The 16720-nt window shown below is 33.3% G+C and overlaps 2 protein-coding genes and 1 pseudogene across 2 annotated transcripts in view; all 3 read right to left on the reverse strand.

Annotated features, from left to right (window-relative positions):
• The window catches only part of LOC7457409 (pyridoxine/pyridoxamine 5'-phosphate oxidase 2), an 82590-nt gene extending 81643 nt beyond the window's left edge, over positions 1 to 947 (reverse strand). Inside the window, exon 1 of the mRNA XM_002302607.4 lies at positions 943 to 947. The gene's annotated coding sequence lies outside the window, so the exon portion shown is untranslated. The remainder of the gene's footprint in view (positions 1 to 942) is intronic.
• LOC7457412 (protein LEAD-SENSITIVE 1) lies at positions 5 to 2781 on the reverse strand. The gene is made up of 2 exons (XM_002302613.4): positions 2591 to 2781; positions 5 to 918 (listed from the first exon to the last, which is right to left on the reverse strand). Exons 1-2 carry the CDS (start codon positions 2682 to 2684, stop codon positions 227 to 229), a joined length of 786 nt encoding a protein of 261 aa, XP_002302649.1. The 5' UTR covers positions 2685 to 2781; the 3' UTR covers positions 5 to 226.
• Positions 2782 to 6973: 4192 nt separating this feature from the next.
• On the reverse strand, positions 6974 to 10032 carry LOC7497270 (bifunctional fucokinase/fucose pyrophosphorylase-like; annotated as a pseudogene).
• Between the last annotated feature and the right edge of the window lie 6688 nt (positions 10033 to 16720).

Genomic DNA, 16720 nt, shown 5'->3' on the forward strand with positions numbered 1-16720 from the left:
AAAGTTGAAAGATCAAATTTCAAGGGTAGATAACTATAACAGACCAATACAGGCCTTCAGAGGGTGAACTTGATTTATTACACAGCCAACAGCAACCGATTTACCAAGAATGATGAAAACAACAAACTCCCATGTACATGCACTAACATCAGTGAATTCTTATAATGGAGACTACCAATGACATACATATACACGCATCTTGACGTACAGAGAGATGAAATTCACATCACCTGGCAATCATCGCACCAGAAGCATCATCATCTTCAGGTACTTCCTCCAAAGGGCCAGCCCAGCTCAGTTTCATAGCCAAGTCTTCCACAGCCACCTTGATTACATCACTACGGACACCTATATCAGTAGCATATCTGCTCATGCAGAACATTCCAGCTGTTACCGTAGCAACACCAACAGGGCTAGGTATTAACAAGTTTAAAGGAGATGAAAGAATTGCAGCCAATGGAGCACCAATAACAGTAGAAGCTTGACCACTTCTTCCAACCCCCAGCCTGTCCATTACCAGAAGACCTGTCTTGCAGTACATTGCAAAATCCTCGCAGTTGTTCTGAAACACGTCGTAATTGCCAAATCCATTTTGAAGAAGATACATTGCTCTGTGGATAACAGTTTCTGGGGGGTCAGATGCTGCAGTGGTGCACGTGCCTCCACGTACTTTTGCAAGAAAAACTGTAGGAGGCACCCCATACTCAAAGCAGTAAAGAGATCCTTTTTTGAGGAAGCAGTCCAGGCATGAGAGGACTACACCACTATCAAGTTGTCGGAATCCACAGTCAGGAAAGGTTTCACAGGATGATGGAATGCTTGACATTGAATTATAGAAGTCAGAAGATGTATCAGAGCTTGAATTTGCAATCTGCCTGGGAGTAAAATGGACCACCTTGCTTCCACCAACAAAGATGCCTGCACAATCAAATAAAAAATATAGCTTCTGCTATATGTCTACCCACGGAATGAAATGCTACAATCAAACAAGATTACCATTGGCCATTTAAAACCTGTCCAACTGCAGTTGTAACTCATTAACAGAACAAATGCAATATAAAAAGTTATTGATAAGGATAACAATTGTAATAGATCAAAAGGTGAGCTTGAGCATGCTTGTTAGGCGGTAAATGCTATTTAAAGTAATTATTTATTTAATATCATTCAGCATAAGAAAATGCAATTCCACGTCAATAACTGCTTGAATTTACTCCAAACCCTCACATGGAGTTTTATACATGAGAGAAGCCCAAGTTAGAGATAAGTACATAACAACATTAAGAGCTAAAACCCAAGAGAAAGCACAAAACAACTTTAAGAGCTAAACTCAAGTTAGAGAAAAACACAAAACAACTTTAAGGAAATACAAGTTACAGCTAAGTTTATAACTATTAGAGTTGATACATGAGATTAGTTGGTGAAAATTATATTGTGTGAATAGAAACTCTACAGAACAATTAGTTATGAACAGTTAGAAACGAATTGCAAATATATTGATTCAAGACCAAAATTAATGAATAATACCAGACGCAGATGACACGGATTAACACCCCTTTCTCATTTTGAGCTAAAGACGAGCTAGGCACATAGCCCATAGCTCTAAACTGCCCATGAAAAGCAGCTTCCAAGAACACTAATATAGGGATGTAATTGACAAGAATCAAATGGTGTTGTCATATGACACTGATGTAGCTGAACAGCCACTGACCACTGAACTTGTTCACGTCACTAGCCATGTAGCCCTAGACATCTTGAAAGGCTAATTTACTATTACCAAAGAAGCAAGGAGTCCAGATGTGCACAAGTAGCTCCCCACAATTTTCCACAAGGAGCTGTTGTAACAAAGGCACGTAGGCATTATGCAAAAATCTAAAAGCACAATTTAATCCTGATGGTAGGCATTCAGCTTCCAATTCCCTAAGGCAACACAGAGCAGTCACAACCAAGGAGATACAGACCAAGATTCAGCACTGGATAAGGGCTGAGGACCACTAACAAAGAGCACATTTGAACATTTTCCTATAATCAAAGGTACGGTCCATTTAATGCAAAACTACTGCTCAACACCAATCTTCATGATGATGGTGTTATTTCCATCAATCAACGCCCTAAAGTTATACCAAGATAATGTCATCACTCCTTAAGTATCTTCCTAATCTCCCCGCTACAAAGCATAACAAAACAATGTGAAAGAAGGAAAGGTAATTAAACAACCACCAAGAAATCAAAATCCTAGCAAAACGATGACATGAGAGCTAAATGAGCACCAAATGTTAAGACAGTGACGTCGCTAGTTTTACTCTTCACAAACGATAAACATGATGAAGCATAACCTTGCAATAAAAGAAACTTCAACTTGCGCCAATCTCTAAATTCTCAAAGAAGGATTTGATTTCTTATAAAAGTCCAAATGCAAATTATATGAGCACTTTTAGACATCATTCGTGAACCCAGTCCAACCTAATTAACATCCACAGCCCAGAAGCAAGAAAAAAATAAAAAAAAATAAAAACTTCGAATGAGAATTACATAAGAAAGACCCACATTGCAAAACTCAGAAAGAAGCAAGAAGAAAAAAGAGATGAGATACCATGGTGAGAGTAAGTGAAAACAGCTCTGTAAGAATAGATATGATCTCCTGGTTTGATTTCACTTCTCTCCACTCTATGACTAAGGAAACCCATCTCTCCCTCCCTCCCCTTACTCTCTGTTACCCCCACTAGTAAATTTTACTCAAAATCAATAGATACAGCACGGTACCTGGTACTTCGGGTTTTACTGTGATTTCTCTGGTTTTTCAAAGTATTTTTTTTAAGTGTTAAAAAATATTTTTTTTTATTTTTTATTTTTAATACCAATTTAAAAACACAAAAATAGTTTAAAATTAAAAATTTAAGAAGCGTGATGCAGCCGCACAAATAAATACTGCCTAAAGCTACAATACAAATAATTAAGCAAATTTTGAAAAGGTCCTATCACATGATTCATGCCGTGATATTAATGATGATGATTGATGATACATTCTTGCTACTTAAAGACTTTTACCCTTTTTTCTTCATGGCATTATATGTTCTTGGAGTCTTGACTTTGTACGTGAAGAGTAGTAATGGAATAATACGAAGCAGACGATTTTGAGGGAGAATTTACGAAAAATTGTAAAAAAAATATATCCACTACTAAAGATTTATTTCTTTTACTTGTATTTTTTTTATTTTTTTTAAAGTTAATGCGAAAAATAACTAATAAAATATCACTAATTATTTATATATATATATATATATACTGTAAAATTACTTAGGTTTAAGGATGATGTGATGAACTATTAATATATAAAAAAAAAAAACTAAAAGAAAAGAGTTGTCCTGTATCTTTTTTCACAAAATATAAAATTTGAGTTGATTTCGGTTATTTTTTTATTTTTTAATTATTATTTTTTCAATTTCATCCTTCAACATTAAATTTATTAGAAATTAGGTTTTGTAAATTATTTTAATTAACTTTTTAGGAGTTATTATAGTCTCATAACCCGACATGTAGATTAGCTGATAGACCAAAATCAATCCAATATATTACCGTGTTAGTATCTATAAAATAAATCTCATCTTGAATATTTATTTTAAATCAAACTATGTTTTTACCAGTTATTTAGGTTGTCTTTGAACCTATTAAATTGACGTGGTCACATTGGATCAGTGCCTACATGGTTTAAAACTTTTTTCTATTAGAAAAATATTAACAATGCTTAGATATTTTTTTATGTTAAACAAAAAACATAATCCAACTTACTGCGTAGCGCAAGCCAATGATATAATATTATAAGAAAAGTTAAATGAAGTGGGGAAAACACTATAGTTTTCATCACAAAACATTGTAGATTGCTATAGTGTTTCCCTACATTTTTTTTTATATATGGTTTTTTTTGTTATGATTTTTTTCAAAATTATTTTTGTCGATTTTATTTTTTAATTTTGAGATGGTTGAGAATTTAGTTTTGTAATTTTTTTTTATTTTATCTTTTTATGAGGTTAGCATAGTTTGCGGGTATCGAGGTAACTCAAGTCCCAATTTATGGATGTGCTGTGTTTTGTTTTTTAATGATATGGGGAAAGCATTGTACATTTCCTCACAAAACACTATGGATTGCTATAGTGTTTCACTATATTGTTTTACACATGGTTTTTTTTTGTTTTTTTTATGATTTTTTTTTCAAAATTATTTTTTTCGATTTCATTTTTTTAATATTGATATGGTTGAGAATTTAGATTTGTAATTTTTTTTTCTTTTTATTTTGTCTTTATATGAGGTTAACGTGGTTTGCGGTTTTGTCGAGGTAACCCAAGTTGCTCCAGTTTATGGATGTGGTGTGTTTTTTTTTTAATTGATTCTCATATTGTTAAAAAAAATAATTTTAAAAAAAAATCATTTTATTAAACCTTATGAAGTAACAAAAATTAAAGGATGTGGGGGAAACCATTGTTCACCAACATCCATTGCACTGTGGATTACAATAGTAATCCACAATGTTTTGCTTTCTTTCTTTCTTTTTTAATTTTTGTTATGATTTTTTTTCAAATATATTTTTGTTGATTTCATCTTTTAAAATTGAGATTGTAGAGAATTTTGTTTCGTAATTTGCTTCTTTTTATTTTGCCTTTATATAAGGTTAGCATGGTTTATGAATTTATCAAGGTAACCCAGGTTGTCCCGGTTTACGAGTTTGGTAGGTTTTTTTTTAAATTGAACTTGACTTTTTTTATAGTCTATTTTTTTCTCATATAGTTAAAAACAAAATAGTTTTAGAGAAAAGTCATGTTGTTAAACTTTATAAAGTAACAAAAATTAAAGGATGTGAGGAAACCATTGTTCATTCACACATATTGCACTATGAATCACAATAGTAATCCATAGTGTTTTGCTTTCTTTCTTTTTTTCTTTATGTTTTTGAATTTTTTTTATGATTTTTTTTCAATTTTTTTTGTCGATTTCATATTTTAATATTGAGATGGTTAAGAATTTGGCTTCATAATTTGTTTCCTTTTATTTTACCTTTCTATAAGGTTAACATGGTTTGTGAGTTTGCGAGAGTAGCTCAGGTTGTCCTGGTTTACGAGTTTAGTGGGGTGTCTTTTTTTAATTAAACTTGAATTTTTTATCGTCTATTTTTTATATATAGTTTCAAAAATGGTTTCAAAAAAAATATTATGTTATTAAACTTTATAAAGTCCATTGGCATATTCACAAGTTTGATTGGTTAACTTGTTCGTGGGTCTGACAAGTTTAACTTTTTAAAATTATTATTTTTTCATCCTTAGATATTGGGTTAATTGGGAATTCAGTTTCATAATTAGTTTCGTTTCTCTTTTTATGAGGTTATCGTGATCTAAGAAAATATATTGATATTGAGTTGGTGTTTGATTTCACAATCATCTATTTTTGTTATCATATAGTTAAATGAAAAATAGATTTAAAAAAACAACTTATAATTTTAGTGGAGTCCATAATTCAATTCACAAGTTTAGCGTACTAACCCGACTTACCCGATTCACAGATTTGACGAGTTTACCCACCGATAGGATATGTTTTTTCTGTTTTTGATCTTTTAATTGTTTTAATTTACTCTTTTTTTATTTCATCATTTAATATTAGATAGGTTGAGAAATGGACTGCATTATTGATTTTTGTTTGCTTTCTATGGATAATTGTCTCAAATAAGTATATGTTTTTAGGTTAGTGCTCAATTTTATGAGCATATGTTTTATCATATATTTAAATAAAAAAGAAGGTTATTAAACTCAATAGAGTCTATGACCCAGGTCGCGGAGTGCCGAGTTCGGTCATTATCTCAATATTTTTTAAAAAAATTATCATCTTGAAATTTTTTTAAAAGTTAAGTAATGTTTTTATCGATCATTAAGGTTGCATTTGAACTTATAAAATCGATCGATTTAAGTCGAGATAGCTCTCACGCGGTTTAATTAAAAACTTGACTTAGACAAAGAGTTGAGTCGGGAGATTTCAAAACTAACTCATTTGATCAAGTTTAATAATACTATTAAACAAAAAATTCACTCTTAATATTTTTTTATATTTTTTTAAAAAATAGATCCAAACTGCTGCGGAACACATGAATATACTAGTTCTATGTTATTCCTTGTATTATGCGGTAATAATAGATAGGTACGTTTAATTGGAAGGCAAAAGCGATACCGTTTTCTCTAAAACCAAAATTAGGAGATTCTTTGTGTTGACAAGTGGAGTTATCCTTTTTCATATTTTTGCCAGTTTTACACATTCAATGAAACAAGTGTAATCTAACTCGAAATGACCAAAACACCTACCACAACAATTATGAAGCTACTTTTATATTGTATATTGGTTAATTTTAGTTTCAATCTAACCGACTTCAGATAGAAAAAATTCAATTCAGTTAGAGACTTACGCCCTGTTTATCCTTGTGGTTCATCAGAGTTTTTAAAAAATTTTGATTTTTTTATGTTTTTAAATAATTTTGATTTGCTAGTATTAAAAATAAATTTAAAAACATAAAAAATACATATTATTTTAATGTATTTTCTAGCATAAAATATTTTAAAAAGTAAATTTGTATGTGTTAAGTTCAGTTTCAATAAATGGAGTTATACACACAGTTTTCTGTAGATGAAGCAATCTCAGTATAGGAAAGAAAGACCTGATAGTTAATTCATGTACCTGTTAAGTCCAACAAAAAAAAAAAAAACAGAGAGGGCTTGTGTTTTTGTGAATAAAGAACTTGAAGGAAGATGCTGAGAATAATGTAAATGCTTTATCGCTGAATCTTATCAAGCTTTTATAATGAATACCCAACATTTTGTTCTTTGTAGCATTACTTTTTATGTGGGTATCAAACAGCTTACAAGCCCTATGATACAAAGAATAGTAAGGCTATGTGGAAAGAATGAAATAAAAACTATATTTCTAATTATCTGCGTTGTATCTAATTTTCTAAATGGATGTTCAATTTATAGACTTTTATATTAAAATTTGAATCCTCTAGTTTGTACTTCAATTCATTTCCAGATTCGGCTTTTTGGCAAATAACAGAGCAAATCCCCCCCCCCCCCCCCCCCCCACCAGCACCGACAAGCTTGTAGCCACAGCAGTAGGGGTCAAAGAATGTGAAGTTCATCCACAAATTCGTTGCTGCAGTAAGGGTCAAGTTCTTGATGCAGCCTCCAACATTATCTCACAGTTCATTAAAGCTGGATACAGGAAGGTTATCCCGCTGAAGGTATCTAGTTACCACCTTCTGTAGGACTTTATGTGCAAGTCGAGCCTGCATGAGAAGAGCCAAATGTAAAGGAGAAATGATTACAGTAGGTAGATGTTTGCATTCCAGAGAAAGATCATGCTCTCAATTGTTTCCAGTCAAGAAAAAAGAACCCTCAGATGTGCAGAAGACCACAAAATACAGCATCTAAATTCCGAGCAACAGCAGGGGTGCTGTGCACTTCCTAGTCTGCCCAACAAAAACGAGTCTCGATTAAATGAAATAAGCAGCAAAAAGGATTTGGATCTTACATATTGATGACCACCTAGCGTATATGTATTTTAGATTTACATTTGCATGTCCATATGTATTTTGAGAAGAGCATTTATTTCCATAAAGCTACATCTTACATTCGATTATTCGTTTAAGAATGTTACTACTGAAAATCAAGCTTCCCAATTTTAATGAATAAAATCTGAGAGCACACCAGATGGTTAACCACTTCATGGAACATCAAACTTTATTATATCAGCATCATGTCGTGCAACCTTCTTAAGCCATTAATAAAAAGTTGGAGTGGTTATACCAGGTGTTATGAAATATACTACGAGCATGGAGAAAGCTGGATAACTTACTTGACCAATAAATAGTATACTACAAGCAATCTATGCTGCAACTCCAAAATCAACTGAGAAACCAATAGGGGAATGATTTCGAGCCGCAATGGTATTCCAGGGAAGCTTGAAGTAAATTTAATCCCAGGGTACAAGCCTCCAATTTGATCCTGCCACCCACCTCCAGTCCCCATGAGTTGCTCAAATACCAATACAAGTCTAGCAACATTTTCACTACTTTCATCTCCATCTGTAATCTGAAGAAGTCCTTTCACAACAACAGCTGCTAGGATGCTAGAAGTTCCCAATCCGCTACCATGGGGTTCATTAGCCACGTCTGAATTTGCAGCCCCATGGATACAAGAATGTTTTCATGAACCATACCTGTCACCAGAAACGCAGATTTGACGATCCGGAATGGATCATTGACATCAAATGGAGGAGTGATAGAGGTAAGATTCTCAACATATAACTGGTTTCCAGCTTCATCATTGATCAGAACTCCAGTCTTTTCTGTTGTTTCTATAATGGTTCCAATTGGAGGACAAATTTCCAAACTTATTGTCATATTCAAAACACCTACCAGCACGCTCTGAGCTCCATGGAGGGGTATCACTCCATCGTCCAACAAAATCTACACGAACTGGTAACTCAACCTTAACCATTCTAGGGTAGAAAGGTTGATCCACATAGCCATCAAAATGATTGTTCTGGTGTGCTGAAGTAGGTGTGTTGCTAGGGGATTCCAAGATACGTTTTGTGAAAGAAAAAAAAGGACTTTAATAACCATGAGCATTAAGAAAATGAAAGAGGAACCTATATGAACTCTAATGAAAAATTCATAAGAGAAAATACGAGTGTCTATATAAAAAAAATACATCAGAGTTTAAAAGAAAGTAGAAATGTATGAACCCATGCTAGAAGTTTAGACTTTTTCTCTGGTTCAATTAGACATCACTACTTTGCTTTGTTCAAGACATTAATATTTTTAACTTCTACCTTTGAATCCATACCTCATGGCTGAAGCAGTCTCATCAGCAACTGCAGCCCAAACTTTATGTTCTAAATGGCATGCAGTTGTTTCGTCTCCACTTGCTCGAAGAAAGATCAACTTGCACCTGGTACGCCCTGCTTCTGGGAAGAATTTTAGAATTCTGCTCCTCCAGTGTGGGATAAATAATGACGTTGATAAAGAGTTTTACATAAAATAACTCGAGGGGTCTGTTGTCAATAGACAAGAAAAGAAAATTTATAATCTTGTCAAATCATTATATAATTTGAAACAAATATCTAAATAATGACATGAAAAATCAAATGAGCTCAAAATTAATAAAGTTTATAAATATGTTTATATGAAAAATACAGATAAATATTATATGTTTTTATATAGATGATATGTTAATTTTGGACAGCAATAATCACATGATTAAATCTACTAAAAAATTGTTAATTGACAAGTTTGACATAAAAAACTTGAATATTGCAGATATCATACTAGAAATACAAATTTCTAAAATATATATTTAATTGATATTGTCTCATTCTCATTGTGTTGAGAAAATTCTCAATAAATTTTCTAAATATGAAAATATCACCGTCAAAAAATCAATTTACTGCTAGAGTAAAATGTTGATTTTATTTCAAGCATTGTTGTGCGTGTAAAAGGAGATAATTGTCCCAAGTCATGGTCCGTAAGAGGAATTGGAAGTTAGGCATCAAGGGTTTGCAGTCGAGTCCATGCAAGTTTTCATTTCTTATTCTTTGTTGTTATATAATTTCATAATCTGATATCAGGTACTGTCAAATAATTTGGAGAAGAAGCATTTCCAATCGACATTGATGTCTTAAATTTGTAGCATCGAAGACAAAAAGGCCTGTTGGACTCAACTTTCAATCATATAAGAATGGAAACTTGAAACTCGCGAAAGATCTGGGTATAATTGATGAGCCTTACAAGGCACAGCGTGGATGACAAGTCTTGATCACACCACAATTCCGCAGAAAATGTCGAAACCTTAAAAGTAACTAGCTAATAGGGGTAATATAATATTTTCATAAGCTTTCATAAGTCATTATCACGTTAAATAAAGCGATTTTTTTTTATATTTTTAAAGTCCAATAAAATGACCTAATAAACCTTAAAAGTAAAAAAAAAGTTTAACTGACATCCATTGTTGTTTTCATATTTTAAGCTGATATATGAAAAAATTAATAATTTAATAAATATAAATATTATTTTAAAAAATAGCTAACTATGCATCAGCACAAAGGCTCTAGTCATGCAATTCGGGTGTCATGTGAGAGGTCATTAGAAGGCCAAATGCTGGCTTTCGGTGCCGCATTCGAATAGTCTCAGCAACCACTCTATTCTAGAATAAAAAAAAAAAAATAATAATAATAATAACATATGTAGACAACAAACCTCTGATTTGATGCCGAGAATCTTTCTTTTTATTTTTTTTTATTTTTTCTCTTCTCTTTGATTTCCACATCTAACCTTCTATATTCTCAAAGCAACCCTTCAACTTGTTTTTTCTTCATATTTGATCCATATTTTTTTTATTACTATTTTTTTTATTTAAAATAATTTATGATATTGGATTTTTTTTTACAATTTCATCCTCCTACAATTTTTTTCTCTATTAGATTTGATTTATATTCTTTTGATTGTTATTTGTTTTATTTGAGATCATTTTAAAATTGACTCTTTTTTTACAATTTCATCATCCTTCAGTTTTTTCTATCATATTTGATTCTTATTATTTTGATTGTTATTTTTTTTACTTTGAAAAATTTCTTAAATGGATTTTTTTTTCTAGTTTCATCCTTGAACATTAAGTCCAGGGTTTCATAGGTTGCAAGTTTGGGAGATGAACCCAATTTTAGAAGATCCACTCAGATTTGCTTGGTTTTTTTTCTTTTTCTAAGCTCATATTTTTTTCGTTTCATTCTTCAGCATGTATTTAATTGGAGATTGGACTCGTTAAATTTTTTTATTTTCTTTCGATAAAACTTTTCACTGGTTTTGAAAATGACTCAGTTTATGTCAAAAATATTTATTTGTCGTTCTTTGTTAAATTTAATTTTTTTAAAAGAAATTAAAAAGAATCAGGAATGTGGGCTACCCTAGGCCCATGCGCCTAGTCCTTTTTTGCCTTCTTTTAATTTTTTTTCTTTTAATTTTTTTATTTTTTTTTCAATTTGATCATTCATCATTATATCTTTATTCATTTTTCCTATTTAATTATTTTTTTAATTTTATCTTTTGATATTTTATTGATTTTTAATTGGGTACCGTAATTTATTTCAGTTTGATATTTATAGGTTTGTTGGGATCTCAAACAAGTGTTTCCATATTTAGTTGGTTCTCAATTTTGCAAGTGTATGCTTTTCTTATCATATAGTTAAATAAAAAAAAATATAAAAAAAGTGTTGAACTCGATTAAGTCCATTTAATAAATGCAAGCATATATTTTTAAAGTGTTGAATTTGGTCGTTTAACTTCAGTTAGTTAGAAATTGAACTTCATAATTTTTTTTACAGCATATATAATTATCAATCCATTTAATAAATGCAAGCATATATTTTTAAATTCATGATTGAAATTTTGTATGTTAAAAAACATGTATAAAATGTCATCATATTCATTTTTTTGTGTTGAAAGAAAAATTTATCCAATTAGATGTTAAATAGCTAATTTCATACAATTGGTTGTCATTATTATTTTTCAAGGGATGTCATCATATGGTGAAAAATATCGTAATTAGTTACTGATATTTGGGTGTGTGTGATCTAAGATTGGTAACTGTTTATCTAATGGGAAATTCCGCATAGAAAACCTTATTGTTAGCATCTTTTCGCAGAAAGTAGGGAATTGAAATTTTTGTACCTTGGTGTCTATCTTATTGGAAAGTGAGCGGATTGAAGATGATCTTCAACATAATTGAGAAAAATCTTTTTGGTAGTTTCTGGGTAGCTTCCTGTTCTAACTACAAGTCATCATTCAAAAGATCTTTCTGGTGAAAAATATTGTATTAATAACTGATATTTGTGTGTGAACGGATCGCATGCTTATGCGGTTAAGCCTAGTTTTTCTAGTTTAGTACTAGATCATCGGTACACGTTGTGTTCCAGGTTGGATCAAAAACATTTTAATATAAAAAAATATTTAGGTGTTGTTAATATATTTTCTAGTAAAAAAAAAATAACACCATGTGGAAATTGATCTGATGTAACTCGGTCATCTTGTAGAGTCCAAAAATAACTTGAATGACTACTAAAAATGTAGTTTGCGTCAAAATAAATATTTAAGATGAGATTTTTTTAATAAACATTGAGACGGTAACATATTTTATCGATTCGGGTTAACCTATCAATCTGCATTCCAAGTCACAAGATCACGATAACCTCATAAAAAGCAAATCAAAACAAATTACGAAATCAATCACTACCAGAAAATCGGATAACACCAACGGAATTACCGACGGAAATTTTCACCGACGGAAATATTTCCGTCTCAAAATCTGTTGGTATTAGCCGACGGAAAAACGTCGTCGGCAATGCCGCCGGTATATACCGACGGAATTATTCCGTCGGTATATACCGGCAGCGAGAAATGTTTTTTGAAAATTGCAACGGCGGGATGACGTGGATTTTTTTCAGACGAATTTACCGATGGAAATACCGAGGGATTCAAACCCGGACAGCCAAGCAGGGACGTGTCGCTAACACCGGCGAAATCACCGACGGAATATTTCCATCGGTGATTCCGTCGGTAAACGCCAGTACATACTGCCTCTACCGACACTCTCTCGTCCTCTCTTCCTCTGTTTCTCCTTCTTCTTCCCCATCCCACCTCTCCCCTCCCAAACTGCAGCCAACCACCCATCTCAACTCTCCCCTCTTCTCAACACAAGCTAGCACTCAAGTTTCTTATACTTTTGTACGTGGTCACAACATCCGTTAATTCTTGTGGATTTTATCATTTTTTGTAAGTAAATCTATCCTTTTTAGTTTTAACTTTTAAATGTGAATTTTATTGTTTTTTTAGTATATGTATTTTGTTAAAGAAACTTGTTGTATGAATGTATAATTTTGTAGTTGTTATAGTTTGTTTTAGATTTTATCAAATTATATTTGTTTGTAAATTGTTGAAATTTTGTTTGAATTACACCGAATTATATAATAGCTTGTTTAACGGGTATGTTTTAATTGTTATCAATTCTATTGCGAAGTTGTGATTTCTGTAAATTTATATATGTATAAATTTGTATGTATGAACGTTGATAGTTGATAATTGATAATGAATATTTAACATAAGTGTTTTTTTAGTTTGTTGGATAATTGATAGTGAATATTTAACATAAGAAACCAATTTTTGTTTTTAATGTTTTATAGAGATTCAATAGAAGTCATGGATGATCGTTCATGGATGTATCGGCACTCACCCCAAGGATTGCGGAGGATGGATTATTGTAACGGTGTTCAGGGTTTTATTAATTTCGCAACATCTATCCCGAGGAATTTTACTAATGGCGGTATTAGGTGTCCATGCAGGAAGTGTAAAAATTTAAAGTTTCTGCATCAAGATGTTGTAACGATGCATCTTCTAACCAAAGGGTTCATGCAGGACTACCGGTGTTGGTATGCACATGGAGAACTATTTGTTCCTAATGAGAGCATGGTTGAAAGGGTGGTCGGGTCAACTTCTAGTGCTAGCAACATGCATGAAGTTGGAAATGAGAACAATAATCCTTACAAGAATATGGTTATGGATGCAATGAGAATGAGTGAAGGTAATGCCAGTGAATTTCCAAACATAGAAGAAGAACCTAATGCAGATGCAGCAAGGTTTTTTGATCTGTTGAAAGATTCTGACGAGCTATTATGGGATGGCTGCACGAACCACAGTAAATTATCGGCCGTAGCACAGGTGTTCAAGTCAGATCACGGATTGAGTGAGGCTGGTTATGACAAGATTATCGAATGGGCGAGAAGCATTTTACCTAAGGGGAACAGGCTGAAAGAGAACTTCTATGCTGCCAAGTCCATGATGAAACCCCTCGGTTTAGGATACCAGAAAATTGACATGTGCCCTAACTTCTGCATGTTATACTACCTTGAAAATGCTGAGCTGACCGAGTGCATGACATGTGGGCATTCCCGTTACAAACCCAGAACTGGAAGAGTAAAGACTCTCGTGGCATATAAAAAACTTAGATACTTCCCAATCACACCTAGACTGCAGAGGTTATTCATGTCACCAAGGACTGCTGAGCACATGACATGGCACCAATCACATCATGCGGTTGATGGAGTGATGGTACATCCTTCTGACGGTGAAGCCTGGAAACACTTTAACAGTGTGTATCCTTACTTTTCAGCTGAATCAAGGAACGTGCGTCTTGGGTTGTATACAGACGGATTCAACCCATTCGGGTCATTTGCTGCTCCTTATTCTTGTTGGCCGGTCATACTGACGGTTTATAACTTGCCACCGGGGATGTGTATGAGGCCGGAGTTCATGTTTCTATCTATGGTCATACCAGGTCCGAGCAGTCCGGGTCCGAATATAGATGTTTGTCTTCGTCCGTTGATTGATGAGTTGACGCAATTGTGGTCCTCTGGAGCTTTGACTTATGACATCTCGATGAAACATAATTTTGTTATGAGAGCAGCTTTGATGTGGACTATCAATGATTTCCCAGCTTATGGAATGGTTTCTGGTTGGAGCACGCATGGAAAGCTAGCATGTCCATATTGTATGGAGAATAACAAGGCATTCATGCTAACAAACGGGGGTAAAGCTTTTTTTTTTACTGTCACCGTCGCTTATTGCCGCCGAATCACAGGTATAGAAAGAACAGGAAGGATTTCTTTGTTGGCAGAGTTGAAAAGGATGTTGCACCCCCGCGTCTTTCCGGTGAAGAATTGCTTGATGTTGTTTCAGAGTATGGTGACATTGTGTTTGGTCTCCAATCAGGTAAGCAGAAGTTTCCTGATTTTGGTTTGACCTATAACTGGGTGAAACGAAGTATATTTTGGGAGCTTTCTTATTGGAAGACCAATCTTCTTCATCATAACCTTGACGTCATGCACATTGAAAAGAACGTGTTTGAGAACATTTTCAACACCGTCATGGATGTGAAGGGGAAGACAAAGGACAACATCAAGGCTAGATTAGATGTAGCGCTGTTCTGTAACCGTAAAAATATGGAGTTGGTTTGTGATGGGTCACGGGTCACAAAACCAAGAGCAAGCTTCGTGTTAGAGAAAAATGCACAACTACTAGTCTACAAATGGCTTAAGAGTCTGTGTTTTCCCGATGGACATGCCTCGAACATATCAAGGCTGGTTAATACCGAGGAATGCAGATTATATGGAATGAAGAGTCATGACTGCCATGTGTTTATGCAAACACTCATCCCATTAGCTTTTCGTGATTTGTTGCCAAAGGGGATATGGGATGCACTAACGAAGATCAGTCATTTTTTCAGAGATATATGCTCAAGCAAGTTGAATGTTGATCACATTGAGAGGCTTGAAATGAATATCGTGAAGATAATATGCAAACTTAAGATGATATTCCCTCCATTATTTTTTGACTCAATGGAGCATCTACCCGTACATTTACCGTTTGAGGTAAAAGTTGGAGGACCTGTCCAGTACAGATGGATGTATCCATTCGAGAGGTTAGATATTACAATTGCTATGTAATTCATAATTAAATGTTTTTTTATTTTTTTTATTTATAATTTTTGATTAATTTTATATATATATATATATATATATATATATATATATATGCAGGTACTTGTTCAATCTTAAAAAAAAGGGTTAAGAACAAGGCGCATGTTGAGGCGTCAATATGTGAGGCCTATATTGTTGAGGAGATCTCAACATTTATCTCATACTATTTCGAACCTCATTTGAGAACGAGGATCAACCGTGTTCCACAGCATGATGATGGTGGTGAAGTGCCTTCAAGTGGAAACTTGTCAATATTCTCTAATCCTGGACGACCCACACCTAAAAATACCGTGAGGGGAAGATATTTGTCTGAAATAGAGTTCAGACAAGCACACAATTATATCATAAACTTTGTCAAGAGTGTACTATTTATGTTTTGTGATACCATAAACTCATATAATTTGAAACAACCTTGCAGGCAACATCGACGATACTTACTGTCCAATAACTCACAGCTGACCGAATCCCAGATCTTTCAATTACAAGATAAACAATTTGCCACATGGTTTAGAACACATGTAAGTCCTATCACAAACTCATAATCTCTTGCAATGTAATTCACTATACGTAAATATATATTACATAATATCTGTTTATTGATTATTGTTGTATTTAATATACAAGGTTTATCAAATGGGAGTTAGTGGTACTATTTCACTGTCTTTACTAAGCCTGGACCCTGAAAGAAAAGTCAAGTGCTATAACGGGTATTTTGTCAATGGATATATCTTTCATACTGAAGAATATGGGCATGGAAGAAAGACATACAACAGCGGTGTTTGTATTAAGGGATCGACTTCTAGTGAGTTTGAAGTTGACTACTATGGTAAATTGGAAGAGGTCATCGAACTGCAATATCATAGCGAGCAGAATAGAGTGTTTTTATTCAAATGCTATTGGTATGACACAACTGACAAAGGAATCAGAGTAGATCCTCACTATGGTCTCGTTGAAATCAACTCAAAAGCTAGACACCGCAACGTAAACGACGTCTTTGTTTTCACAAAGCAATGCCAACAAGTTTATTACACATACACCCCTTCCTTTAGAAAGGACCGATCAAGAGTTGATTGGTTATCCATTTTAAAAACAAAACCCAGGGGTCGTGTCA

This window comes from Populus trichocarpa, chromosome 2 (assembly GCF_000002775.5).
Source record: "Populus trichocarpa isolate Nisqually-1 chromosome 2, P.trichocarpa_v4.1, whole genome shotgun sequence".
Classification (NCBI taxonomy): Eukaryota; Viridiplantae; Streptophyta; class Magnoliopsida; order Malpighiales; family Salicaceae; genus Populus; species Populus trichocarpa.